The 27,814-nt window shown below is 38.8% G+C and overlaps 2 protein-coding genes across 3 annotated transcripts; one reads left to right on the top strand and one right to left on the bottom strand.

Annotated features, from left to right (window-relative positions):
• On the top strand, nt 1-9,052 carry slc24a5 (solute carrier family 24 member 5). Of its 2 annotated transcripts, none has more exons than XM_084710523.1 (9): nt 1-404; nt 777-956; nt 2,294-2,377; nt 3,211-3,314; nt 3,466-3,566; nt 4,422-4,705; nt 5,769-5,978; nt 8,045-8,146; nt 8,324-9,052. In XM_084710523.1, exons 1-9 carry the CDS (start codon nt 242-244, stop codon nt 8,644-8,646), a joined length of 1,551 nt encoding a protein of 516 aa, XP_084566649.1. In that variant the 5' UTR covers nt 1-241; the 3' UTR covers nt 8,647-9,052. The 2 variants fall into 2 exon arrangements, with proteins under 2 accessions (XP_084566649.1, XP_084566731.1); XM_084710605.1 differs by having other exon boundaries at nt 23-404; nt 5,772-5,978.
• Nucleotides 9,053-11,577: 2,525 nt separating this feature from the next.
• Nucleotides 11,578-27,640, bottom strand: myef2 (myelin expression factor 2). Its single transcript, XM_084710444.1, has 17 exons — nt 27,450-27,640; nt 26,021-26,223; nt 25,242-25,294; nt 24,262-24,269; nt 24,068-24,161; nt 23,030-23,221; nt 22,785-22,938; nt 22,078-22,127; nt 21,917-21,977; nt 19,166-19,285; nt 17,347-17,388; nt 17,150-17,260; nt 16,943-17,038; nt 16,701-16,760; nt 13,743-13,921; nt 12,143-12,194; nt 11,578-11,967 (listed from the first exon to the last, which is right to left on the bottom strand). Exons 1-17 carry the CDS (start codon nt 27,557-27,559, stop codon nt 11,804-11,806), a joined length of 1,749 nt encoding a protein of 582 aa, XP_084566570.1. The 5' UTR covers nt 27,560-27,640; the 3' UTR covers nt 11,578-11,803.
• Nucleotides 27,641-27,814: the final 174 nt, after the last annotated feature.

Genomic DNA, 27,814 nt, shown 5'->3' with positions numbered 1-27,814 from the left:
GGAATGACTCACAACTCGTGATCCCCCACTCTTGGTAGCGCCAGACCTTAAAAGATGATTTCTCCCCCCAATAATCTCTCTCTTTGCAGCTTGTAGTGTAGTGTAGTGTTAGATGCAGCGCTTACAGGCAGCTTCAGCTCACATTCAATTCATATTTGCAAGCTTGTTAGACTAAAAAAAAAAAAAAAAAAGACATATATGACTCCTTGGAATAATTGCTAATTTGACTTTTCTGACTCAGATGAACATGACTAAGGTTGCAGCTCTGCAGAAAAAGAAGAGAAAAGATTTTATACCGTATTTTATAGGATTTGTAATATTTTTGTATTGCACGATCCATCTTGTGTCATTTACAGCAAAAACAGCTCAGGAAAGCCACCCGGCCAGGGTGCGACGGGCTCTTGGTAAGAAAATCATGTGTTAAAATCATGTTTTACTAACTTTATATGTTTTTTAAATCTCCCACAAGATTCCTAGACAGGTTTGTTGTGTTAGTTTAATCTGATTAACGTGTCATTATCAATGTCACGGATCATTTTGGTGTTTTGTACAGTGTGGGGGAATCAATTGTGGCTCAGCAGCTGTGACAGTTGTTTGCTCTGTTAATCCTCATGTCTGATTGGCGTTAAAAAACACCGTGAAACTGCCGTGAAGAGTTCAGATCTGCAGCAACAGGCTCCTTGTTGTTGGTGCTGATATTTTGTCAGTGATGTTTGTGTTTGTGTTTGTGTGTGTGTGTGTGTGTGTGTGTGTGTGTGTGTGTGTGTGTGTTTCAGAGAATGAGACAGAGTGCATCTCACCACAGTCCTCCGAGTTCCCTGAAGGCTTCTTCACGGTGCAGGAGAGGAAGGATGGAGGACTCGTCATTTATTTTATGCTTATTTTCTACATGCTTCTGGCTGTCGCGATAGTCTGCGATGATTACTTCCTGCCTTCATTAGAGGTGATCAGTGAACGTAAGTGACATCAAATACCTTGTATGTGTACAGTTGTTCAATCTGCAGTGCTGCTCAGATCTTTGACATATCATTAACATTATTACATGTTATTGATCATATTAGCATTAAAATACAAAAAGTAAAAATACTGGTTATGCAGAATGGCCCATTGATGAAGTAGCATAAGAGGGAAATGTTCAATTAATGCATAAGTACCTCAAAATTGTCCTTAAGTGCAGTACTTAGTTACTTTTCACCACTGCCTGCTTGTATGTTTTAATGGAGGTGGTGGGGGTCATTGCAACTTTATATTAACTGTAATACTGCAGGCTATGTATAATTAGTGATGTTAGATTAAGGGTAAAAGTTAAGCTGCTGTTTTGAAGCTGCAGTGATTTTATTATAACATCCAGCAGCCACAGATATTTTATATGTGGATAAATTTCAAAGGATTAGGCAGTAGTGATGTTGTAGGACTCTTTATGAATGTCTAAATAAGTGGACAGTTTGTGTAAATGTTTTAAGTCCATATGATATGATATATAGTTTTTTTTACTTGGATTTTAATGACTGGAAGTAACTTTTACCAGGGTGTGGCTGTGGTGGTTCCACTCTGCTGTGTTTCTACTTTTTCTTCTGTGGATGAGGTTGTGTGTGCCTTTATCTTCAGTTATATCAGTGGTTCTCACTGGTGGGGCGTAGAGTCACAGTCGGGGTGGGTGTGGATTACCAGGGGAAAAATATGGAGTGACACAGAGTTGAATGAATATGATTTATATAAGGGAAATCAACTTACAAGAGTTTGCTCATGTGCTTGTGCAGAATTTTATTTCACTAAGATTCAACTTTGATCCTTTTTTATTAGCGTCTCCCCCTATCATTGTTAATGATTGATAGATAAAAACGGTGAAGCATTAATCTGTTTGGTTTCTGAAGAGGGTTGTGTCAGAAAAATGTGGAGAACCACTGAATTACATTTACATTAAACTTAAGCAATGATTATTTTCATCATCGATCTGTTTATTATTATTTCAAAAACTCAGTTATTCGTTTAGTCCATGGAAGTCTACAAAATGTTGAAAAATGCTGAAGTTCCTAAGAGCCCAAGCTGAAGTCTTGTTTTGACTGACCTACAGTCCAAAACCCAAATACATTCAATTTTGAATTATATAAAATCATATTTTAGAAGCTGGAACCAGCCGACATTCAGCACTTTTGCTTGATTAAATTAATTAGCAAAGTAAGCTCACCACAAGATGCCACTAAATCCTTCTCACAGGTCCTTTAATAATAATAATAATAATATAATGCAATTCCATGAATTAGACATGACCCGTGTTCTTGGTCTCTCTCAGGTCTGGGACTGTCTCAGGATGTTGCAGGAGCCACGTTTATGGCAGCTGGGAGTTCTGCACCCGAACTGGTCACAGCCTTTCTGGGTAAATCACGCCTCATTAGTATAAGAATAATTACAACCGGCAGTGTTGACGATGATGATGATGACACCAGCATCATCATCACTGTCTCTGTGTCCCCTCCCAACCTGATGAACTGTGACTTCGCTGCCAGATGGGAACAGAAAGGACGTGTGACCTTTGTTTAGGACATTTGGTCGCACTTCTTTTTACAGTTCACTAATAAGATGTAAGAAGCCGTTGTTTGTGTCAAATTAGATGGAAAATAAAGAATATGTTCTTTATTAGGCAATATTAAATCATTTATTAGACCTTTATTAGACATTACTAGAGGGTAATTAAGGACACAGCACAACAGAACTGCACTGTGAACTAAAGTGTATTATTTTCCCAGTATTAGATCCTTATAAGACATTCTTAGAGGGTAATTAGGGACACATTATGACAGAACTGTACAGTAAACTAAAGTGCATTAATCCCCACTGTTAGATCCTTCTAAGACATTACTGGGGGTAAATTAAAGGCACATTACAACAGAACTGCACCGTAAACTAAAGTGTATTATTTCACACACAGATTGGTGATTTCACTTTAGTTTACTGTACAGTTCTGTTCTGTTATACTGTGTCTTTAATTACCCTCTTGAACAGGTTAATAAGGGTCTAATACTGCCTGGTAAAGAAATCTTATTTCAGTTTTTCATCTAATTTCATAAAAGGTACAGTTTGTTATGTCATATAAGCGTGCTGTAATATACTTGTTTTATTTTTTCCTGTCGTTGCTTTATTGTTTTACTTGATTATTTTTTGTTTGTTTCCTTGTCTTTAGAGCTAACATGTGCTCTGTTTGTGTGTTAGGTGTGTTTGTGACAAAGGGAGACATTGGGGTCAGCACCATCGTGGGATCAGCAGTGTACAACCTGTTAGGAATCTGTGCTGCATGTGGACTCTTGGCCTCTATGGTACATTCTGACACAATATTCACAGGAACATTACCCAACCTCTGACTACTTGTACATAAGAGCGGCTCCTTTGCTGGGTCAAAGCGGAAGAATACTGGTATATGTTGTGCTGTACAAGCTGTAAAGCATTTATTTTTGTTTCCTTTATCAGGCGGGGCGGCTCACCTGTTGGCCACTGTTCAGGGACTGCCTGGCATACGGCATCAGCGTCGCTGCTGTTATTGCCATAATTTCTGATAACAAAGTGTTCTGGTGAGTGTACAATATTTGTGTGCGCTAACTCAAGACCTTGCACCACCTTAATTTAAAGTGGCTGTAAAAGACAGTGTTAGATACAGGTGTTTATTGCGTCTCGTGAGGCTGAGAACAACGAATGAAAATAGATCACAAAACAACTGTTCAGTACAGTACAGTGATTCATGTTTATTACACGGACAGTAAAGAGCAATAAATGTACATGCTGTTAAAATCAACAGTATCGCATCATAAAAACAGCAATTGCAGTAGCATTCAGTTTTTCTAAAAGTTTTCCATGAGTAATGGAATTAATGTTGACTTTAAGACACAATATCAGCTGACAAAGAGCACAGCTTCATGATGATCCAGATATGAAGTTTCATAAAAGGTGTTGTCCTTTTTTTCTTGTAAAAACAAAATTAAAACCAAACTGTAATAAAAAAAAATTTAAAAAAAAGTAACCGAAACATGACTTAAAAACAACATGCTGGTGTGAAAAAGAGACTTAATGGTGCTGTTTGCATCATCCACTGCCACAATAAATGAAAAAAGATCTGTGTAGTACAGGTCAGTCACTGCTACATTTATTATAGGGACAGTAAAGATAAAAGTCAGTGTTGTTAAATCCTACAACACTGCATCGTAAACACTGAACAGCAGAACTACGTTTTTTGTTGTAAAAAGAAAGAAACCAAAACAAAACTGTCTCACTTAAATTGTCTTCAGTGTTAATGGCTGCAACATGCTGAATGTTTTCTTACATCTCATTCATCTAAAATGCATGTTTTAAGCTTTGTCTAACAAAAGGTTGGAGACCTGACTTATCACTTATATCTGACCCCATGGTCAAACTGTATGTTTTGTCTCCAGGTATGATGCTATGAGTCTGCTGCTGGTCTACGCCGTCTACATCGTGGTTCTGTGCTTCGACCTTCGCATCAGCGAGTTTGTCCTGAGGAAGCTGAGCCCCTGCTGCACCTGTCTGGGTAAAGGGTCCGGCGAGAAGACGGAGACGCAGCCCCTGATGGGCTGGAACGACGACACCAGTCTGCGAGTCCACAGTCGCTCCAGAACAGACAGCGGGATCTTCCAGGACGACTCGGGATACTCTCACCTGTCCCTCAGCCTGCACGGCCTCAACGAGATCCCTGAAGGTAAAAAGACACAGCGCACCCACAGTTTAAAGAAGCAGAGAGAAGTACCGGCGTGGAAGCTAAGCAATGTACTGCTGTGGACAGAGTCAGTAACAAAAAGTATTATATTTCCCAAACTTTATCTTGCCGTCAGCCAGCCTTTTCCGATGGGAAAATATAAGCCAAATGTCACTCTCTCTAAGCCAACCAAAGTCCATGAGCAAAATCAATAATTTTACTTTACAGAGCTGCTGGTCTTCCACTGCTTTGATCTGTTAGTTTCTTTGTGTTATTGTTTGACCTTGGTTTTTTAAAAGGATAGTTTGGATTCACCAAAGTTAAAACAATAACACAAACAAACTATCAAACTGAGGCAACAGTAGACCAGCGACTGCCGTGTTCTGTGAGGTAGAATTGCTGATTTCGAGTATGGAGTTTGGTTGGTTTGAAGAGAGCGATATTTGTTTTGTGTAACAGCGGTTTCCCATCGGACAAGGCTGTCTGACAGCAAAGTAAAGCAGCGAATAAAGTGCTTAAAATACCTGCTGTTGTTGACGCCGTACACAGCAGTTCATTGCTTAACTTCCATGCTGGCACTCCTCTCTGCTTCTCCAAACTGGGGTCCACCAGCCGGTATCTACTGCAGGTAATACAGTGACTATATTATTATACTAAGTACCTGATACAACCGCACATGAAATAATCCAAACCATCCCTTTAACATTAATAACAGTCGTGTCCTTGGGTACAGAACAACATTATTGATGTAAAAGCTGAGCAGTAGAGGAGTAGAGGGAGGGTGGGCAATCGCACTCAGGCACAGTATAATGCAATCATACCTAATATGAAAACGCCCCTAGTGACACAAGTGTACAGGTTTCCAGTATTTTCGACATGACGTATCCACCTACATGACCCCAGATGATGTGATGCAAAGTAAAAGGAAAAGAAAAATGTGACTGTAGTGCAGCAGGTATTTCCCAGCGAAGAAAACATGTTTGTTTGGTACAGACCCCGACAAATGTCACACTGTGTACAATAATGCAAATCTACTCTTAAACTTGTTTGTCTGCTTGCGTCCCAGCAGAGCATAAAAGCGTGTTTGCCGTGCCGGAGAGCGACCTGAGGCGGATCCTCTGGGTTCTGTCTCTGCCCATCATCACTCTGCTCTTCCTGACCATCCCCGACTGCAGGAGAAGGTTCTGGAAGAAGTGGTTCATGATCACCTTCCTCATGTCAGCGGTGTGGATCTCGGGGTTCACGTACATCCTGGTGTGGATGGTCACCGTTGTGGGTAAGATCTTTGCTTTGAACTTTTTAGAGCTTGTGTACAACATCGGCTGCGGGTGGGAATCAGCCGTCACTCACAGGGTTAGAGAGCCTTTGTGGATCGCAAAAGCGTTTGAAACTTGTGAGAAAAAAATGTCTCATTTGCAGAGTAGAATCACATGTTTGGTCTGCTGGCTAATTCCTGGGATGCCATTGTCCTGGAAAGTGAAGAGGGGGGTTATTGTAGCTCCAGTGAGCCATGTGCCTCCCCAGGATTACAGCCGGCTTCACCCTGAAGGAAACACAGTCATGTGAGGCCTGCGTGTACATACAGAACGACCCACAGGCACGGGTCCAAGAACGGCTTTACCACCATCTACTACGGAGATGGAAAGTAGAAAACCGAAGTAGGATCAGGCTAAAAGGACAGCTCCATCATGTGACGGTGGTAGGTCTACTGAAGCATAATGAGATTATTATCCTGTAGTCGTCAGATAGACTCACATGCAGGGAGGGTTTTAGTCTTATGAAAGAGCAGCCATGGGACCCGAGCAGGTACAAACATACAGTATGTTCCTCTGCTCTGTTAGCGGCACAGTGCACGAGTCAGAGAGCTCATTAAAGGTTGCACAGCTCAGGCAGGATGGTAATAATGCATCGGACGTGTTGGTTCAAAATGTGTGCTTAATATTTGGGTATCAGTGGAGCTTAAGATTAACTGAAAATATTTTTTCTCACAATGGCCTCCAGTCAGATTAATAGCTCCGCTGAGGACGCTAGGTCATGCACTGGTGGAGGAAGCATTCAGATCTTTTACTTAGACTTACTACAAGGAGTTTTTAACTGGTAATGAATCTCACTTCAATACTGACGCCTCTATATGACCTGCATGAGCAAATGAGACCATCAGCGAGAAGATCGGCTAGTTCTAGATAGTTATTCTTAATTCCTGCCATGAAGCAAAGTTACAGTCAGTAGTACGTTTATTTTTGATGTTAGATGTTACTGGTTATAACAGTGTCCTCCATCAACACAATATGAAAGTCTTTTGTAGTAGTTTTAAATAAATTGGACCTTCATGAATGTAGTTAAAGCAGGGGTCTGCAAGAGCCAAATTTGGCCAAAAAAAAAGAAAAAAAAAAATCTGTCTGGAGCTACAGCTGTTAAATTCTCTCTTTTCCCTGATGACTTCTATTTAGCTTTGATTTGGCATCCATCGCTAGCTTATGGAGGCACCGTGCCATAGACAAAATATTTTTTGCCTACATATTTTTATAGTTAAAAGGATGTAAGAATCAATTCGCACTCTAAATAAATAGTTGAGACAACTCACCATTTCATTTTGAGTTTTGAGCCGAACTTAAACTCTTGAGCTCTGAAATAAATTTTCAGAACTATAACTTTAGTTGAGATTATTTAATCTCTAGTGAGCAGTGAACCTAATTTGTGATTATTTTGGTGCCTGAAAATTGAAAGTTTTAATCGAAAATATTAAAATGACTAGAAAAAATGGTTTTGCTGGCAGCCAATCACCGCATGCGTTCTTCATAAATAAGAGCCTTCATAAAAGGCATCGAATGAAGGACTCCACTGGTATCAGTATCACTTTAAAGGGTATTAGTATTGGTACTGTTATTGGTACATTTTTAAACGATACCCAGCCCTACTAACTACACACAGCTTTTTGTAAAACGTCAGAAGCTGAGAAAGATGAAAACTACTGGTTTAATCTTTAACGATGTGCTGTGTTTTAAAAGCTTGTTGTATTTTCTGTTGTGTAAAATCTTCATTATAAAAGCAGATAGTAACTAAAGCTGTCAAATGAATTTAGCGGAGTACAAAGTAGAATATTTTCTTTTGACATGTAGTTGAGTGGTACCATTAAAAGTACTCATATAAGTATAAGTACTCATATAAGTATTAGAAGTACCTCTAAACTGTACTTGAATAAATCTTCTTTCTACCACTGCTTATATAATATTTCTGGGAATCTGGAGGTGTATAGTGACCTTTACACACATTATACTTGCTGGGTTTTGTAAGGCTCATGCTAATATTTTTAAACTGAATGAAATACTTGTTCTGCAACAGGTGAGACCCTCGGCATCCCAGATACAGTTATGGGACTGACTCTGCTTGCTGCTGGGACCAGTATACCTGACACTGTGGCCAGCGTGATGGTGGCCAGAGAAGGTAAACATCAGTGTCATGTTTTGTCAGCTGTAATTCAATCACACACTTTACTAACTTATTTTCCCTTCAGCCATTTAACTATTTAATTCAACTAACAAGCTATTTTAACTTAACTACTGTAATTCTGTGTGAATAGAGACATTGAAGCAATATAAAAACATGTTTTCTGTCCATCAGGGAAAGCCGACATGGCCATGTCAAACATCGTGGGCTCTAATGTTTTTGACATGCTGTGTCTCGGCCTGCCTTGGTTCATTAAGACCGCCTTTGTGGACACCAACAACCCCGTAGAGGTCAACAGCACTGGACTGGTCTTCATCTCCTCCACACTCCTCCTTTCCATCGTCTTCCTGTTCGTAGCCGTTCACATTAACGGATGGAAGTTGGACTGGAAGTTGGGACTCGTGTCTCTCGTCTGCTACATCCTCTTTGCCACTCTGTCCATCCTGTATGAGCTGGGGATTATTGGGAATAATCCTATAAGACTGTGCAGTGACTGAGACCTGACCTCCCCAGGACTGAAGCTATATCCTCTAAGACCCAAACAAAGGTCCAAAAATACAACAAAAACACAACAAAAGCCAACAAATTGTCAAATGTCAAGACAAAGAAATATGGACCCACTAATACTTTTAAAGATGCTGAACCATGGAGGACATGTGCAGGTCACATCTCACGAAGAGGAGGATCTGTTTTACAGTTCACTGAAGGTGGAAATGTGCCAAAGATCATTCTCAGGCCAGACTTCTACAAAGAAGACCCTCTTATCAAGTTTCTGAGATGTCTTCTGTGTTACTCAACAAGACCCATAAACGGAAAATGTGCCATCACAAGAGTGACCACAGAGTTCAAATAAAACTAGAACTGACAAGTCAGAGTTAAGTAATAAAAAGGTGTCAACCATAATGATGTGGCCTTGTCCTTCTTTTTTAGGTCGGTGGGTTATTTCAGACCAAGAAGAGGCACCAGCGACGTAAAACTGATAAGCTTTTATGAGCAAGTCTTTACTGCCCACAAAAGGAAAAGGTGGGAAGAATGACAACCTGCAAAAAAAAAAAAAAACAAACAAAAAAACTTTCCACTTGTCTTCCATTACCTAGATAGTAAAACTAAAATAACTTTTTAATGGTTAATGGATACAACATGACCCCAATCTGCAACAGAAACTCTTTCAACTCTTCTAGCCTCATAAATACGTCACTTATATCACATCAAAAGTCTTGGATTCAAGTCGAGGAAAGTATTTAAAATTTACCGATGCCACAATTTCCCATTGCTCCCTCTGTTAAAAAACTGTTACATGCATGTTTTCTTGTTGGGTGTCCACACAAAGGGTTCAATGCTGTCCACAGTCAATCAGAAAAAGTCTTTTACGTGAGACATGGAGTAGGATGCTGTGCCTGTGCAAAAGGAAATTCTTAACCCTTAGATGCATAATTGGGTCAACATGACTTAGTGGATTAGTTTTCTTGCAATATTTTTGCAGCGAATACATGTTTCATAAGGTTATGTTCATGTTTGCCAGCATTTATGTTGATTAGTTCCAATATGGGAGGCACAAAAAAATGTTAAAGTCATACAAAAGTTCTGTTTTAAAGTCTCTGTGCAACCACACAGGTGTTTTCAGTTGTTCTGGCTGATTAGACCTGTGCTCAGGTTGAAGGTGGGTTGGAGATTTGATGGGAATTTATTTGGTCTACCAATTAGAAGGGCAAAGGTGTAATTTATCCCGTCCTCACAGGTTTAACAAAGCTAACAGGAGGCTCAGGAGGATGTCAATCAGATGCAGTCTAAACTCCCACAGTCCTGAGCACAGGTCTAATCAGCCAGAACAACTGAGGCTTTGAAGCATATTTAAATCACTTTGTTTTAAATTTTTTGTTAATCAGTGCCAACATTTATATGGATTAGTCATAACTTATGTGTCCTTGTATACAAGTATACTAATACAGCGATGTAGATTTAAATTATTATTTTAGGAAGCAGAAAAATGGAACCAGGTTGAGAAACACCTTTGAACCACCACTCAGAATTTAAAACTTTATATAATATATTTAACTTATGTTATAGAGCAGACTTATGACTTAAAAATATTTGTCTGAATTTCTGTTGTAATTTGTTTCAAAACCTTCAGGGTTTAGTATTAGTAATAAAGATATAATGGATCAGTATGGATTTTAGGCCTTAAAAACTAATATTAATCAAGTACTTGTAATTAGTAAAACATTTTATTTCAATACTCTTTTATATTGCCTGGAATAGTCTTAACCCACTCATATTTTGGATTATGCTGCCACTTAATTGCACTTTTCTGCTCTTTTTCATGACTAGATATTTTCTTTTTAAAATTATATTATTTTAAGTGTTTCTAAACCAGCAACAGCAGCAAAGCAACTATATAAGCTCAATATCTCACTGGCAATAAATCTACAGCTATTTATGTAATGGCATTTATATAATTCTACAAAAGAAATAACTTTAACAAAATTCACTTTAAAGGCATTATTTTTAGATATTTAATTTAAGACCATGCAGGTACCCTGAATATTGTATCACAGTTTGAAAGATATTAGACAACTCTAATATCAATATAATCAAAACTGACCGTCCTCTCAGACTAAAACAAAAACTATCACCAGTCACGTAGATCTGGGACTGTAAATGTTCTCCTGTGGTTACTGTTGAACACCACATCTGATTAAAAACTGTACCAGAGTTCTCCAAGTTAAATTTAAGCCAGAGTGAAGACCATTTTGAATGAAATGTAATGGCAACTTCACAGCCAAACCTACAAAAGCATTAAATATATAACTGGAAATCAGTAAGAATTTTAAACCCTATAAAAGTAGTTGAATTAAGCAAAACATTTTATAATACTAATAATAATAATAATAATAACTCATTATACTTATATAGTGCTTTTCAGGATACTCAGTAACAACATACAACAATAAATACTCACGTTGCCTGGAACAAACTTAATTCACTCATATTTTGGATTCTGCTACCACTAAACAGCACTTAATGGTTCTTTATTACTAAATGATTAAAAAATAACTTACAAAATCAGAAATGGATTATAATGAAATATTATATATATAACTAAATAATTCTAAACCACACAGCAGGACAATATAAAGTCAATAATAGCTAACTGGAAACAAATATAAAATGTCTGAATGAAGTTGTGTTTTTTTTCTCTCAGGTTATTGCAGCCAAGTTTAAAGTTTTGGTATTCTGACTCCACGCCTGATGAAATCCATGTCCCTTCTGTTCTCTCTGCCTTGGTGATGAATGTGGAACTTCCTTACTATAAAGAGGCCACTGCATGGCAGTGTTGAGTAATGAAGCTTAAACACTTCAGGCTCAGTTTACACAACGTGAAGAACAACTTCCAGACTTTGATCCCAGAAGATTTTACAACCACCAGGTTTAAAAATTAAAAAGTTTATTTGTTCAAATAAACTGCCCGACAAATTAAAAAGGGTTTACAAAACAAAGATAAAAGAGCTATGTAGTATATATAAACAAAAAAAAAAACTGAAACAGTGGACACATGGAGATATGAAGTATATTGTGTTTTTAAAACAAAACAAAAAAGATCATTGGCAAGAGGGCTGAATGTGGAAGTGTGTTAGCGCGACTTCTACAAAAGCTCTAGGCGTTGCGATCGATACGGACGTCCACCTCTCGGCCATTTATCTTGGTTCCATTCATCATCCTGCAGGCCTTCTCGGCGCTCTCTGGAGAGTCGAATCTTACTGTGCCGCAGCCCTTTGACTTCCCGTTCTCCATCTTGATCTCTGCGAACATCACCTGGCCTGCAGGAGACAAGAGGGAGCAATGAATTCAAATCCGAAACCACAATGTTTCACGAGGGGCTGATGAATGTTAAACCTGTCCATTCAGAATTCATTTTCAATGACAATGATGATGAAAGGTCCGTAAATCAAGCAATGAAGATATAACTCGTACTAAGAAAAAAAAGAAACATACCGCAGTGACTGAACTTCTCCTTCAGCTTTTGCCATGTCAGATCATAAGACAGCTGCAACACAGAAATGTAACCTTCAATCTACACATATACATTTGTCAACATAAACATATTTATAGCTGGAAGAAACCAGTACAAAAGATGCCTGCATCAATAAAGTAATATCAGGGTTTCTGCAGGTTTCAACAAGTTAAATTTTTTACTTTTCAAGACTATTATGGACGCAATTTAAGACCTACTTCACATCCATACTGGCAAAAAAAAGTACATGCACAGTTTGCATTAGTGATTACAGGGCTCAATAGTAAGGACCGCCTGCTTGCCCAGGGCAGGTAAAATGCCATGTTGGGCAAGTAAATCTGACAGCTCGATCGTCTGACTGGGTAGTGGCAAAAAGGATTAAACCATTTCTATAATCAATTTATTGTTATAGCAGTTTTTCATGCAAGATGGCAGAAAATGCCATTTTCAGTGTCTCAAACATGGAGTTATTGTCATATGAAACTGACTATCTTTGGGTTCTGGTCTGAAAAATACAAGACATCAGCCTGGACAATTTATAGATAACACAGCCCCAGTTTAAAAATTACAATGGACATGAGTAGCTGTTATTTGATAACCACTAATAAATAAAACAATATGTACAGGTGCAAGAAAAAATGACTTTGTGCAGTTTCTGACTCGCTTGCTTGACTTGGCAAGTGGAAAAAAACCTTGACACTGAATCCTGGGTTACTGGTTCAATGTTAGTTTCTGTTTTGTAGCTGTGACAGGATGACCAATGCAAATTATTCCCAAAAACACGTTTCAACGCAAGACTGTGTTTACCACAACTTTATAAAAGTAACATTGACTTCATAATTAAATACAATTTTGATACCTGTCACTCATATTTAAGACATTTTAAGGCCTAAAATTCAAATTATGTGATCCTACACTTTGTACAGAACTGAAAACTGGCATATAGTACAAATTAGTGTTCTCACCATACCAGAATTTTTATTTAGAAAAATACTAGTATATAAAAAAAAATAAAACAATACTTGATACCTCATTTGATTAAAAAAAGTCCTAGGCACATAAAGTATGTATTTTTTTTTCCTTCTTTCCTTTTTTTTAAATTAACAACATGCTGTGATGATACAGAAAAAGCCACTGAACACTGTCTGGTTTTGCTGCAAGCCAAATTTCAGGCAGGACAATAAAGACTAATTAAGATCTCATATCAGGATTTAGTTCATTTTTATAATTGCTTTGGTACTTTGATCATATAAAGAGTCAGACTCACAGGGAAAACACTCCAACACTCAAAACCCTACTGTGAAGTACAGTACCAGTTAATTCATCTAAACAAGCCAGTCATGAATTACTCATTTACAGCACCATTACCATCTATATTAATGCACAACAAGCACGGGCTGCGTCCCATTAAAACCTCAATCAATACGAGGGCATCAACGCACAGAGGAAATGTATTTATCAATGAAACCGTCATTAAATCAGTGGGGAGGTCTTAGAAATTGATCTGCAACTCCAATCTTATTTGATGGATTTATAATTCTCTATAGTAGCAACGTTCTCAGATGTCGGTCCCACACTCACATTTCGCACGAAGATCTGACAGCCTCCTTTGGACCCAGAGCCTCTGTCTGACATGCCTCCACCCATGTGCCCGCCGCCTCCATAGCCACCGAAGCCACGGTTCATGTCCATTCCTGACATGCCCATCCGGTCAAAACCGGAGCCCATCCGGTCCATCGACATGTTGCCCATTCCACCACCTGCAAACACACACAGAAAATGACAGGGCAACTTTAACTAATGTACTATATAAATTAACAGAACAGTCTATAGAGGTTATTCTAGCAGTGTTTTAGCCCTGCAAAGTGATTTATATTAATGAGATTTTAAGACAATATCTGCATAATGAAACTGCCATACACTAAACACTACAATACCTTTCACCATCTTGCAAATAGCTTTTCATCAGTTTGGCCAATGGCATGTCACTGAATTGCGTATAAACATTGTAAAACTATATTGCTATTCAATCACTTCAAAACACTGGCTGCCAGAGTCCAATGTCACAGCGACATTGTTTATACAGGAAGACTTCCAGCTCGACAAGGAAGAGAATCAGTTCCTTTAACACTTTTTCCTTTTTGTATTTTGTGTGCCGCTCCATGGACCCTCTCTACATTGTGCAACGTCAGGTGCTAAGCAGTAGGTACTGAGCGCACCTGCTATTAAAGACCACGTATGTGCAGCTGTGCACAAGTGCTGGCTGAAGATGAACAGAAATCAGAGGGTGTTACTGAAGAGAAGTCTCAGGCAGTGACATCACTGCCGTGAAACACTGAGGTATGACAATAATTAACTCGATAAATGTCAGGACGCTTCTTCTGGAAATCCTATTGTTGTCTGTATGGTGCAGAGCGGCATGACGTTAACACGAAGCACCACAAATCTGCAGCCGAAGGCAGATGGTAATTTTTTAAATCTGTACAATGATGGCAGAAATAAATAAACAAAATTTAAAAAATAAAGATGACGCTGTTTATACGCTTGCATTGATCTAGCACCGTTTCATGTTTTAATTATGCTGTACCTAATGTCATGAATCGACATATCATAACATGGCATTTGCACCGTTACGCATTTCAAGCACAAATCATGATGTCACTTTTGCTAAATAAACGAAGTTGCAAAGGAGGTAATGACACAGAGGACTGATGGAGCTGCTATAACATTTCGTTATAAAGGGCGTCTTCATCTATCAGCAAGTTAAACATAAGACTTCAATGTTGCAGTTAAATTAAATTAAGGCCAACTTTACAAAACAAACATCAATGTGAAAAGTAAATGCATCTAACTATATTTTAGCAATGGCCAGAAATCCTATGTACATTGCATTGGTTGCATTTTTTTACTTAAATGTAAAAATGTCTACATGTCCCTGTCAAAAAAATTAATAGATAGTCTCAGTTCAAAATTTAGAAGCAAGGCTGAATGTCAATAACTGGTTGAGCTAAAGAACATTTGTACAAATACATTTATGAGTGTGATTTTAAAAATATAGATTTATCCTAAATGACATTAATCAATACAATCGTCCTATAGTCAGAGTCTGAATGACGGCATATCAAGGTAGAATTACCAATTTCTATGCTGAAAGTCATTTAAACCCGACATTATTATTGTGGTTCTCTGTTTCACAGTTTACACGAGGCTTTTCAGTAAGTAAGTAAATGATATCCTGTCAAATAGAACACAAAACACCTAAAAGACTGTAAGAGCATAACAGAGGCATTTAAATTCAACTCTTGCTGTAAATACACAGGCATTTTACTCTCTCTTAGAGTGAATTTTAGACATACTTAAAACATTTTAGCCACCTTGTTATAACCAGCCAGTGTTTTGTGTGTGTGTGTGTGTGTGTGTGTGTGTGTAGCATTGTATGAGGTTATTCTGTAGCAGCCTGATGTCATTTGCATGTAATTTACAGTAAATCAAGGTAATCACGTTGGATGACTGTGCATAATGAAAATCAAATCGGAGGCTGCAGATCTGTCAACACAGCTGTCGTGCTGCCTTCAGATGGTTTTCATACAGTATAAAGCAGCTGTGGACAGCAGACTCTGTGAGATTCATGTTAATTTATAGATCAATGCAGACCGCGTTACCAGCGCTCCTGCTTCAAACACATTAAAAGTACATTTTTCATCTTCATAGCTCTACAGTAGTTTATTTCATAATAAACACTGCATGTCAAATAGTCTTTCAGTTGCAACTATGGCAACATCATCATACACACTCAGTATGTCCCAGTGTTGTAAATGTAAATAACTATCGATCCTACGTCAGTGTGCATCATACACCAGTGCGACACACGAGCAGAGTTGATGTTTGTACTGAGGCTGTCTGATCGAAGGACAGCTTCACAAACTGCTGGGCCTTGTTACCGACTGCCTACTCAGCAAGGTATGACACCTCTGCATCACTGATTCTCTGTTTATGTTCCCCCACAAGCTCTTAGATCCTTTACTGCCAGCCTCCGAGATATCAAAAAAAACAAAACAAAAAAAAAACCCACAAACAAAGAGAAAACTGGAGACGCAGCTTTTTTTCCAGTTATGCTCCCAAATAATGGACCAGCCTACCCAAACATATCAGGGAGGGAAGCTGTGTTGAGATTTTTAAACAGCACTTAAAAACATTTTTTAACCCATCTCTATTCACTATGTTTTCTACATTTTTTAAAAATTTGACCGTTAATACCCTGTGATCAAGCTCGCACGTTTTTAAATCTGATGCCTTGATATCAAATCGCCTGATTTTTAATTACTGTATTTCCTTCATTCCTCTTTTTATATGATTGGCTGAATTAACTGTCAAATGACTATAAAATGGTGAGGTCTAATAACTAATAAAATTAATGGGGCTAAACTAATAACTTTAAATGTCAACAGTAATAAAGAAGCTTATGGCACTGCTAGAGAGCCAACTGTACCCCAACAGGTTTTCTACTGGGGAAAAACTGATAAACGTAATATTTCATACCTAATCCAGTCCCCATATGTCCCATGCCTCCGCTGCCCATGCCTCCTCCAAAACCTCCACCTAAAGGACAGAATTCACAGTTAGATCAGACCAAAACATAAAAAATTAATAACGGCAAACACAGAAATAAACATGACACAAAAAGCAATCCTTAAACCACGTCACAACTCAAAGCCAAACTAGGAGGGACTTGAATAACCTCCAATATGTCAGGTGTTAAAGTATGACAGATTATCACGTACCCATTCCACCAAAGGAATCCCCAAATCCTCGGTTCATTGGCATGTCACTGTGGCCAAAGTCCCGATCCATTCCACCCATTCCTGACCGGTACATATCTGAACACAAGGAGAAAAATATAAACAATAATGTGCACCTCAGTGTTTACAGTATAACATTTTAAAACTGAACCTTATCTCTTCCCAGTAGGAGTTAACATGCTCACTTACCTCCCATCCTGCCAACTGGTGCCATGTCTCTCCCTCCAAAGCCGCCCATGTTGCTATCCATGCCCCCAAAGCCGCCGCCACCGCCGCCGCTGCCTCCGCCTCCACTCATGCCTGACAAAAGCAGCCAGAGTTTGAACACAGCTCTCTCCTTCCCTCCACAAACAGTTGACAAAACTCATAGGTAGCAAAATCCTCACCTCCTCCAAGTCTGTTCATTCCTCCACCTGGAACATCCATACCTGTGGCAGAAGACGATGTCAGTCAGAACATGCAAAGCACACGCTCCATCTACTTCTATATCCGATGGGGATACATCCACGGAAAGTTACTGTATGTAGTCTGATATAAAAAAAAAACTGTACAAAAGTGTTTTTAAGCACAAGGCAAGTCACATCCTGACACCGAGTGCAGCCATGTGAACTGGTCAGGGATGAAAAAGGTGAGAGGGACATGTGCACAGAGAAAAAAAAAACAGATTTTTCTTTCTTAAATATGCAACGAAATGCACATTTTCTTGTGACTTTTTGGCACACTCTGGTCCTGGTCACAAGGTAACAGAATTACAATAGTGAACAAAATAAAGTTCAAAATATTTTTAAATGATAAATGTTTACATCCTGCAGTGCACGCAAGAGCTGGCTTTTTCCCAGAAGGAGAAGAAAATGGGACAAAACAGGATGATAAAAATACATAGATCAGATACTTAATACTTTATTAGATAAAAATTAATATTTTTCTGGTTGTGATTGTTTGAAAATGTATAAAGTGTTCCATCTTACCCTGCTCTCCCAGTTCATAAGAATGTATCAGAGCAAATTCTAGGCAAATCCACTCAAAATACTTTATGCGGTCTATTGTTAGCCATCGTATCCAACACGCTGAATGGAGTGAGTGTAATGAATAGCAGCAAGAAATCCTTAAACTCAGCTTTGTCCTGTTTTCTTCTGCTTTTGATGAGAACTTGCTCATTAATGCATTAAATGTGGTACAAGTATATTACCTGTCTGCTGCAGGAAGAGAGTAATTGCAACTTGCCACGTTAGATCCAGGTTATCACCTGTTCTCACTTAATGAGCCAGGAGTAAAAAATGTTAGCTAGCTTGCCAACGATTCTCGTTTCCTCAAATTTGATATCTTTCCTCGGGCTACCTGTGGCAATTTCATTAAGAATTTTTCCACACAGCGGGTCACAGGCTGACAGTCTGAGATCATGTTAATGCTGTGACTAGTGAACTGATAGACTCTAAGTGCTTCTGGCTTTTGGTGACAGTCAATTAAATTACAGAGCAGGACACCAGAATTTTAAACTATGATACAATACTAGTATTTAAAAAATTATACTAAATACCTCAACAAAAAGTATAAAGTCCTTGGCACACAAAACTCACCTTTTCTGTTTTTTTTAAATTAACCACCAGCACATAATGCTGTTACAATACAATAAAGACTGAAGTGAAGTGAGGTCTTGAATGAGCACTTGGATCTTTTCTCTTTTGAAGCTTTGGTACTTTCAATACTATCAAATGTTAGCATTGTATTGTTTTTAAACACATGGTATTGGAAAAGTATTGAAGTACTTTTGACAAACTTCTTACAGAAAATAGTCACATGGTTGATCTATTTTAGTTTCAAAACGGTGAATTACGTCAAAAGGTCACAAGTTTGCATGCCTGTTGCATTTCAGCTGGTTGGAGCTCTGCTCGTCTTATCTCTTTAACCCACATTGGGAGGTCAAAAGATGAGCTGTGAAAATGTCAGCCAAGACTTGACGGTTGAATGGTTTACCCATTAACTGTGTATGCAGGGTTTACCGGCATATTAACCATTACAGAATGATCTTCAAAGCTGTTGTCTGATGCTTCCTTGTGCTGCTAATTTGCTGACCAAGTAGTGGAGAAGCATATGATCCTCTTGCTGTTAGAAACAAACTGGTTTGCTGCATACAGTTCAAGAGTGAGAATGTTCTGCCCAAACAGTGCTAAAAATATAGATAAAAATATTTCAGAAGTGACTGACCTCCAGGCCCCATGGAGCCCATGCCGCCTCCACCACCTCCTCCTCCTCCTCCACTCAGACGATTGGCATTTATAGGCTGCCCTCCTGGCCCCAGTCCCATGCCAACACCACCTAAACCCCCTACACAGAAAACACAAAAAGAAGAAAACAATGCTGACAACATATCATACAAGAATTTACACAAAGCTAAATCAATACTGCTACTGACGTTTATCATAACAGTCATTCACTGAAGACTTTGTGAAGTTAATACTGTGTCATTAAGTAAGAAGGACATGTGCAGAGACATTCCTTTACATGATCCTTTACTACATCTGCAATGCACCAACTCAAGAATAGAAGATGTACAGCTCAGAGCATGCTTAACATCAAAGGTACACAGACACTGCTGCTGGGTAGAACAGATGTTATTTCTTCACCCATGAGTCTTAATTTCAGTGCAGACATCAGACCTCTGTCCAGTCCATTAATAAACAAGCACGCCACAGCATGAGCATCCGCTACAACTCAAACTGACTGACGGATCTGTCTCCATAAAAAAAAACTGTTTTAAACAACCATTTCAATAGATTAAAAACTGGTCCTTTAATCAAATGCTGAAGGACTGCTTCTCATGTACGTTTTTAAATATTTAACTGCAGTGGCGACCGGGGCTGTGATGATGACCACATTACCGTGGCCATGTGATGCCTACTGTGGGTTTGAGCTCATTACAGACATAACGTAAGATCATGTTGAGATCAGTGCATCATGGAGCTATTAATACATCTATTGACGAGTGCTACAGCTGGCAAGGTGGCAATGTCCACAGTGAAACACCATACAAGGAATTTTTCCGTCAGTAAATCAGGTGCAAGGAGCTATAGCCTGCTATAGCTTTTATTGCACTTTTGGTGACAAAATTTTACTCTGCAACTGGAAAACCCACCCACATCTGGCTCTTGTCACGTCTTAATTTTGGACCCTGCCCCTCCTCACCCTGTGTGGCTTTTAAATCACAATCAGTGTTTCTCACACATAGACTTTACTTAAATTAACAGTTGTCCAAGCTGGCAACTCACTTACAGTTTTTATTTTTTCATCCATTGAGAGAACGACACCATTCGCAATCAATTAACTATGCCTGCTAGACGATCTCCACTCGCTCTACCCCTCCCTCACCCGTTTGCTCTGCTGCTGCGGTCTGTGTGACAGTCACACTCTGCTCTGCACAGAAACACAGTGTCTCCTGTTATGTATGCCATCTTAAGCAGCTGTATGCTTACTACAGTTCTGTAAAAACTTGTAGTGAGTAAACCAGGTTGGTGCCGATGTTGTTCAGTACCATGGTGATTTGGCTCATTTTAAAATGGCGACGTCATTAAAAACAAGCCGCCTCCTCGCAGCTCAGCTGCTGCTGTGAAAATGGAATCGCGAGTGGAAAAAAAAAAGTCCAAAATGCCAGTTGTGTTTTTGGCCGACTTTATAAAACAAACTGCTGATGAAGAAAGTCAACGGATCAGACACAGACAGGGAGGGAAACAGAGAGAGGCAGGCGGCGTGTGTGTGAAGCAGGAGACAGAGGGGAAAAGCAAGGTGAGCAGATTAAATTAGTGAATAAACACTGAAGTACGGTGATGTAAAATAAAAATGGTGAAATTATACCCATATAGAAACAGGGTAATTATAAAATAATGATGATTATAATTAATGCATCGATTAAAATTAATATTAATATAATAATTACATTGAATCAATTTATTATATTATTCATAAAATCCCAACAGAGCACAGACCGATTGTCCAGTGACTCAACACTAATCAGCCCTGTCACACACAAGTCAGAAACACAGCATCTGATTGGTTGACAGCCTCCCCCCAAGGCATCTTGGGATTACCAGTGGGTGGCTACCGACAACAACAATTTTTTTTTAAAATGATAAAATGGACAAATAACTACAGAAGAAATTGAGTGAGGGATTAATCTTTATACAATTATTCTCTGCTGCAGTTCAAGGCTGAACTACAAAACTCCTGAAAGGGAACCATCACACCAGACTAAAGGTACACCATGAGCTTAATGTTAACCTTTTGTGCTCATCTTACTTCAGGCCTACGTCCGTCAGTTTTCCAGCAGTTGAGAAACAGACAAGACTTTATTTGGTCTTGAGAAGAAGCAGTATTTATTAACTGCAACATGAACTGTACATTTACTGCCAGACTTACTGCTCTGCTGTGCTAGTAGCACCGTCATTTTCAGGCTGCTGCTTTCTTTCTCCTTCACTTGCACGCCTCACACTCTCACACACGGCCCTATTCCTTGAAGGGGCTACGCCTGCGACACAGCTTCAATAAAGTCCAATAAATTACAATTATTGAAGCAGTGGCATTGCCCAGGAATATGCAGCTTTGTCACCAACCCAGAACGTCAAACTTTGTGGCAACTACAACTTCTTTTATTGTGCCTTTACATAAAAAGTGGCATTCAGATAATACAACATCAACAGGCCAAAAGCTATCCAACATTTAGAAAAAAAAACCCTCACCACCCACATACAATTTCATTTGATTAGCATATTGCTTCAGCAATATATCTGGGCCTTTCTCACATTACTGTAAAATATCTATGCAGTTTTATTAGTGCCATTTGTTCCCAGTGGGTATCACACCTCAAACACTGACAATGTTAGTGCTACACACAACTCACTGAGCTTATTACTATGGACATGACTTTAATATTAACAACTGTCGGGGGGCTAACGGCGTACTCACGTGGTAACTGAGGCGTTTTTTCTGCTTGACGGAATTCATCAGGGGGAAGAGATTTCTCATCCTATAAACCACACAACAAATGTAAAATATTCATTTTCACATCCTCTGTACAGGTGACGTTATATATTTCTAAACTAAAAAAAAAATTAAAAATAACATACCATTTTAACGTGCATCTGTCTGTCAAAGAGCATCTGTCCATTGAACATGGCTGAGTCCAGAGTGAAGGAGAAGCTCACTGTAAAACTGTAAAATCTTACTTTATGTACTTTTTCTAGGGCTGCACAATATAGTAAATAAAACCCTGTAGATTGCTTCATTTGTCCACCAAAACTCCTAAAGCCCAAACACTCTTCATTTACTGTCATAACTGACAAATAAAAGCAGAAATTCCTCACATTTTGGAAGCTAGAACCAGAAAATGTCTGACATTTTTGCTAAATAATCAATTATCAAAATAGTTGGTAACTACTTTTCTTTTCATGGAATAATTTCTTGCAGCTCTACTTCATTTTATGACATGACTTGACTGACTGATCATAGACTCTGGAGGAGCAATAAAATAATTTTTAAAATCAATAATATCATTTTTGACATGATATGGTATATCAAATTATTGATTTTTTTGTTAAGTAACCATGTAATATGTGGGATACTGTGCAGTGACAGTCTTGAATCATCCTGAACACTGTACTTAATCCCTATAATGCTGTTGCCATCACACATTTTTCCTTTTTCAAAAATTACAACACCTGCGATTTGGATATTACACTTGGCCATGTTGTGATTTCGATAATATTTAGATTAATTGTGCAGCCCTAGCATTTTCTCTAACTTTTCTATCTTACTGTTCAGTTCTGAAGGATACATATGGCCTGCACAGCCTCCAGCGGCTGCTCAAACGTCACTGTTCCCATCCCGCGGCTCTTTCCGTCTTTATCCTCTTTAACATCTGCTCGTTTCACCACACCTGCCATGCCAAACACCTCCTTTAACTTCTTCCAGCCCACCTTGTATTCCAGCTGTCAAACAAATAAAGACACACCACAATTGAACCAACAGGAAGAATCATCAGTAGCTAGATTAAGAAATTATTAATTACTACATCCTCACATTGGCCACAAACACCGTGGTGCCCAGTCGTCCGGCCTGCAGTGCGTGGATGACGTCAGGTGGGATGTTGGGGTTGTTGGCAATGGAGGGTGGGATGTTCATCACACCGGGCCCCATGTCCTGCCCACGAACTCCGTGTTGACCTGCTCCCATGCGCTGCAGCACACGCCGAGCATGTTCCCCATCAGGGTCCTTAAATGAGAAACGCATTACAATTTACCTCTGAAATGACAAATCAAGACGACCAAGATGATCGTGATTTATCAATCAAGTAATGGTTGTAAAATTAACAACTGCATAAAACAACTCTGCACCTGATTGTCCTATATAGTGATATTTCAGTGTCCATTTGTTCCACTAAAAATTATACTTGGATATAATTAATGCTATAATTATTTGTGACCACTTACAAATCTGTCAAAACTTTAAAGGGATAAAATCTACAAAACCATCACAAGCCAGCATTTGAGGACGTCACCCGGGGCTTTGAGAGACACTATACAACATTTTTTTTTTACCACTTTGACATTTTATTGACCAAACAACTAATTAACTTATTGATAAATTGCTAAACAGATTAATCTATAATAAAAATGATCCGCAGTTGCAGCTATAATTAGCTCAATGTGAAAAAGAAGACCTAAATGTACAATAATCTGTCATTGATAAGTATTTCAGTTTACAGTGAAAGTTTTGCTGTAATCCTTTAATCATAACATTTGGTCGGATGGTGCTCTCTTGGTGGACCCAGGCTGCAACACTGGTATACATTAAAGTACAAAGCCATTTTAGGGAAATTATCCATGTAAATATGCTCCAAGTTTGTACTTGTACAATACAAATACCTGCAGGCAAGACTCACATCTACCCTCCTTCATCTCTTTCTCCAGTTTCAAACAAAAACTAACTGCAATTTTTATTACAAAATGCTCCTGCTATAACAGGTCATTAATTTCTCTGTGTCTGATTTCTTCTGTGATGCGCTGACTTTAGTCTCAACTGGTTTTACCTGGTTAAATAAAAATAATTTGTTCTCACCTCCTTGATGTTGAGTGGCCTTCCACTCAGGTCATGCTTATTCATAGTTTCTATCGCCTTCTTCACAAACTCCTCATCTTTGAACTCCACCACACTGTTGAATCAGGGACACGGAGGCATCAGATGAATCCATGCAAGGGCAAGGTTTTAAAAAAAAAAAGTTCTATTTTTGAGAAAATAAAGTAGTTTCTTACCCACAACCCTAACAGGGATATCGTAGGAGTCCAGGAGCACACATATCCAAAGTCGAAGGAGTGAACAAAATACAGTTAGAATCAAGACACAGCACAAGAACATTAAAAATCTCAATCTCAATCATCAACATGCTTCTAGTACTTTCTATAGTGCATGTTAGCTATATTTTGCCCACTGGCTTAAGCCAGCAGGTTGCTGATTGTGTTAAAGTCTATTGCAAACAAGACATAAACGCTATTAGGAGCATATTCTTTATCATTATCTGTAGCTGTATGTTGACAATACTTAAAATAATAAAGGATACTAATGCATATTTTGTGAAGGCATTGGTAAAAACATTTAACACTAATGGATACCTATGCATTGTAATTTAACTGAAACATTGTATTGTTTTGAACTGGACAGAAATACCAAGGTGGAAAATAAAAAAAAAAGTGCATTAACAAATTTAGTACATTAAAAATGATTACATTGCAAGTTTAAGTTTACCACTGCAATAAGGAAAAATCGTTTGCATTTTTGCAAATTTAGTATAAAACATAACAATAAAAACCATTACAGGGTGTTTCAAGACTGTGTTGTCCTTTGAAGAGAGAGCTGTGTCATATAACAGAATTGTAAAATGAGATTTTGAGACATGAGGGTCAATCAATGAGACAAATCACACAACCCACAGTTCCCTTTGGAAAATGGCCAAACAAACAAACTTTTACACCAATTGAAATGACAACAACAAAAGCAAAAGTGTACTCTTAGATGAGTTCATTAGGCTACTTTTCCAAAAAAATCAACAGGACATCTCCCTTTCAAATGAATATCAATCGTTAGCCATCTATCAGGCTCTAAACACAACCTACAGTATCTCCAGTTCAGTAACTTAGTAAGACCCAAAGGATCAGAGCCTAAAAGAGCACTTGATTAATGAGAGCCTGCTGAGGGCATTTAAAACCTCGTGCAGCAAGTTGGCCACATCACTTACCCTTGACTTTCCTTCTGCATCCTTAAAGAGCTCCACGTATGTAACCTCACCAACTACATGAGACATACAAAGGAAAAAATACCAAAAGAACAAAAGGATTTTAAGTCACCAAGTCTTCAAGTCGCCGTTGGCCTTGGCAATGCCGCTACAAATGGAAATGTCCCATTAATGATCAACAGTCAGCCCAGACCAACATCCCACCAGACAACACCATGCCTTTCTGGGCAGTGACTGAGACACCCAAAGGCCAAGGCCAGAGAGAAACACAGCTACGTTAAAACCTGGGAAATTCAAAAGACTTCAACATGATCAGTTTGTCAACAGGTTCCATTCATAGCAGTTGAAAGTTTTAAGCTGTCCTTTGACCTTTCAAAATGCTTCTTAATAAGACCCCCATAATTCAGTAAGTAAAACATTACAACATTTCATTCCTTGCAACAGATGCAACAAAATCATTCAACAATCAATTCTACTGATGGTTTGAGGTTACATTTTGGAGCTGACAATGCCATAAAAACAAGTAACTAAGTTCATCTTCCTTTTCTCACAGACATATCAGCCCAAACTAAATTGGTGTCCATCCAAAAAGAATTTATTAAAACTCCAATAACCTAATATCACACTATGTTGGTTCCCTACTATTTGCACTAAGTACATCCAGAGAAAAGCTACAAACTAGTTGACTACTGCTAGAAACAGGATGCTCCATCTGGTAACAAAGGAAGAAGGGTCAAGCTACAGAGAAGGGGAGACACCATCCCCATCAATGGGGACATTACCTTTCTCACGCATTAGATCTTTAATTGCCTGCCACTTCATATCATAGGGGATATTGCTGATGAACACCCGGTTCCTATGAGCACCCTTCTTTTCTCCACCGTGTTTGTCTTTGTAGGGATGGTAACGGTTTCCTCTTCTGCCTCCGGAGGACTTCTCTTTAGTGTCATGCTTTTCTTTGGGGGGCTTAGTTTCCTCAGCTTCCCTACAAAATGCACAAAGCTGCAAGTCAGAGAAGAACAGCCCATCCTAAAACCACAGTGTAAAGACCTGACGATAAATTAATGAGCAATAGCAGGTTCCAGTGGTGCATTTCAGGGGTAATATGCTTTTCTTAACCTTTGTTGTTCATTTGTGTGCGCACACTGTCACACCACACAAACCCAGTTCAGATGGTGTGCACACACACGAGAATGTGGCTTCAAACTAAAACTAAGGATCTAAAAACATGGTGTAAATGACATTTTTCCAAATCAACTTGACATGTCACAGGTTTAAGAGACTTGGATTACACCAGATGAGCAGTATGGAGATATTTTATGATTTTTATCAATTGTTTTTTTTTTTCTACTTGTAGACTAGTCACCATTCACTTACATTGTTTGGAAACTCCAGCAGTGTTTTGGACTAACAAACTAAACCTGACTATCAATCGACATGAGGATGATTAGATAATGACTGAAATTTCAGTTCCAGTTTAACAACATTAAACATGGTGAAAATAGGCTTTTAAAGTCTGTACTTTACATAGATTATAATGATTTTTACATGATTTTCAAATATTACCATGTTAAGACAATTTATCAAAGGAACTGCCCTGCTGTAAAAACTGCCACATGGAGAAGCGTGAGGTGCAAAGAAAATATTACGTTAGCTGGCGTAATTTCTGAATTGATACTAGTTTGTAGTGCAGCATCACGGAGCACTCTGCAGCTAGCTCCTCGTAGCTATCTGTTAGCTTGGCACAATGCAACATGAACAGGGATGCTAACATGCTAACGCTAGCTGGCAATGCGACCTGATGTCAATTAAGTATAACCTGGTTGGATCATCCAACTAGCTAGATAAGGAGTTAAGATAGGTTTAAGCTGATGGTTTAACAAGAGTTTACCGTTTGCGCAACCAAGATTAGCACCGAGGTGGCACATATTATACAATGATTAGCTTGGCTAGCTAACGCGATGGTAGCAGGAGCGCACAATTTTGAGACTCAAGTTAGATATTAGAGCTTTATGGCAAACTTTTGCACCATGTTAGCTAAAAAAAACTTGACGTCTATCACGCAAGTACTTAATGGTTACAATATTTGGCAACAGATGTTAGAGGATTCTTGCTAACAATAGCTAGCATCACGGGGACTCCATTTTAGCTAAGCTAGCTAACGCGGCTGCACACACGGGACGGACAGAACAATACATCACTTTAACTCACGTTTTCACGCCATTGGGTGTTTCTTCAGGTGTCTCCTCGGTTTCAGACTTAACGGATGCAGTAGACTCCTCTTGCTTTGGCTCTTCATCCAGGACTATAACATCTGCCATGTTGAGGTTTTAGTGCCCCACACAATGCAAGAGATGACCCTGCTGCTGTCGCTACGCAGTTCAAAATGCGTGCAGAGGAGATTTGAGCCTCTAACGCGAGATTTCAGAGGTGTTGCTAGGCAGCCTGGGTGAATAGAGTGGAGTAGAATCTAATAGAGTAGGTATTAGAGTCGGGGGAGTTGGAGAATAAGCAGAGATAAGATGGGAATAACTGAAAAAGATTGTGCACATAATGCGTTGAGGTCAGTATACACT

Source organism: Lutjanus erythropterus, chromosome 1 (genome assembly GCF_056507025.1).
Source record: "Lutjanus erythropterus isolate fLutEry1 chromosome 1, fLutEry1.hap2, whole genome shotgun sequence".
NCBI lineage: Eukaryota > Metazoa > Chordata > Actinopteri > Lutjaniformes > Lutjanidae > Lutjanus > Lutjanus erythropterus.
Note: the sequence above shows the minus strand (reverse complement) of the source record. Positions and strands in the feature narration are given on the sequence as shown.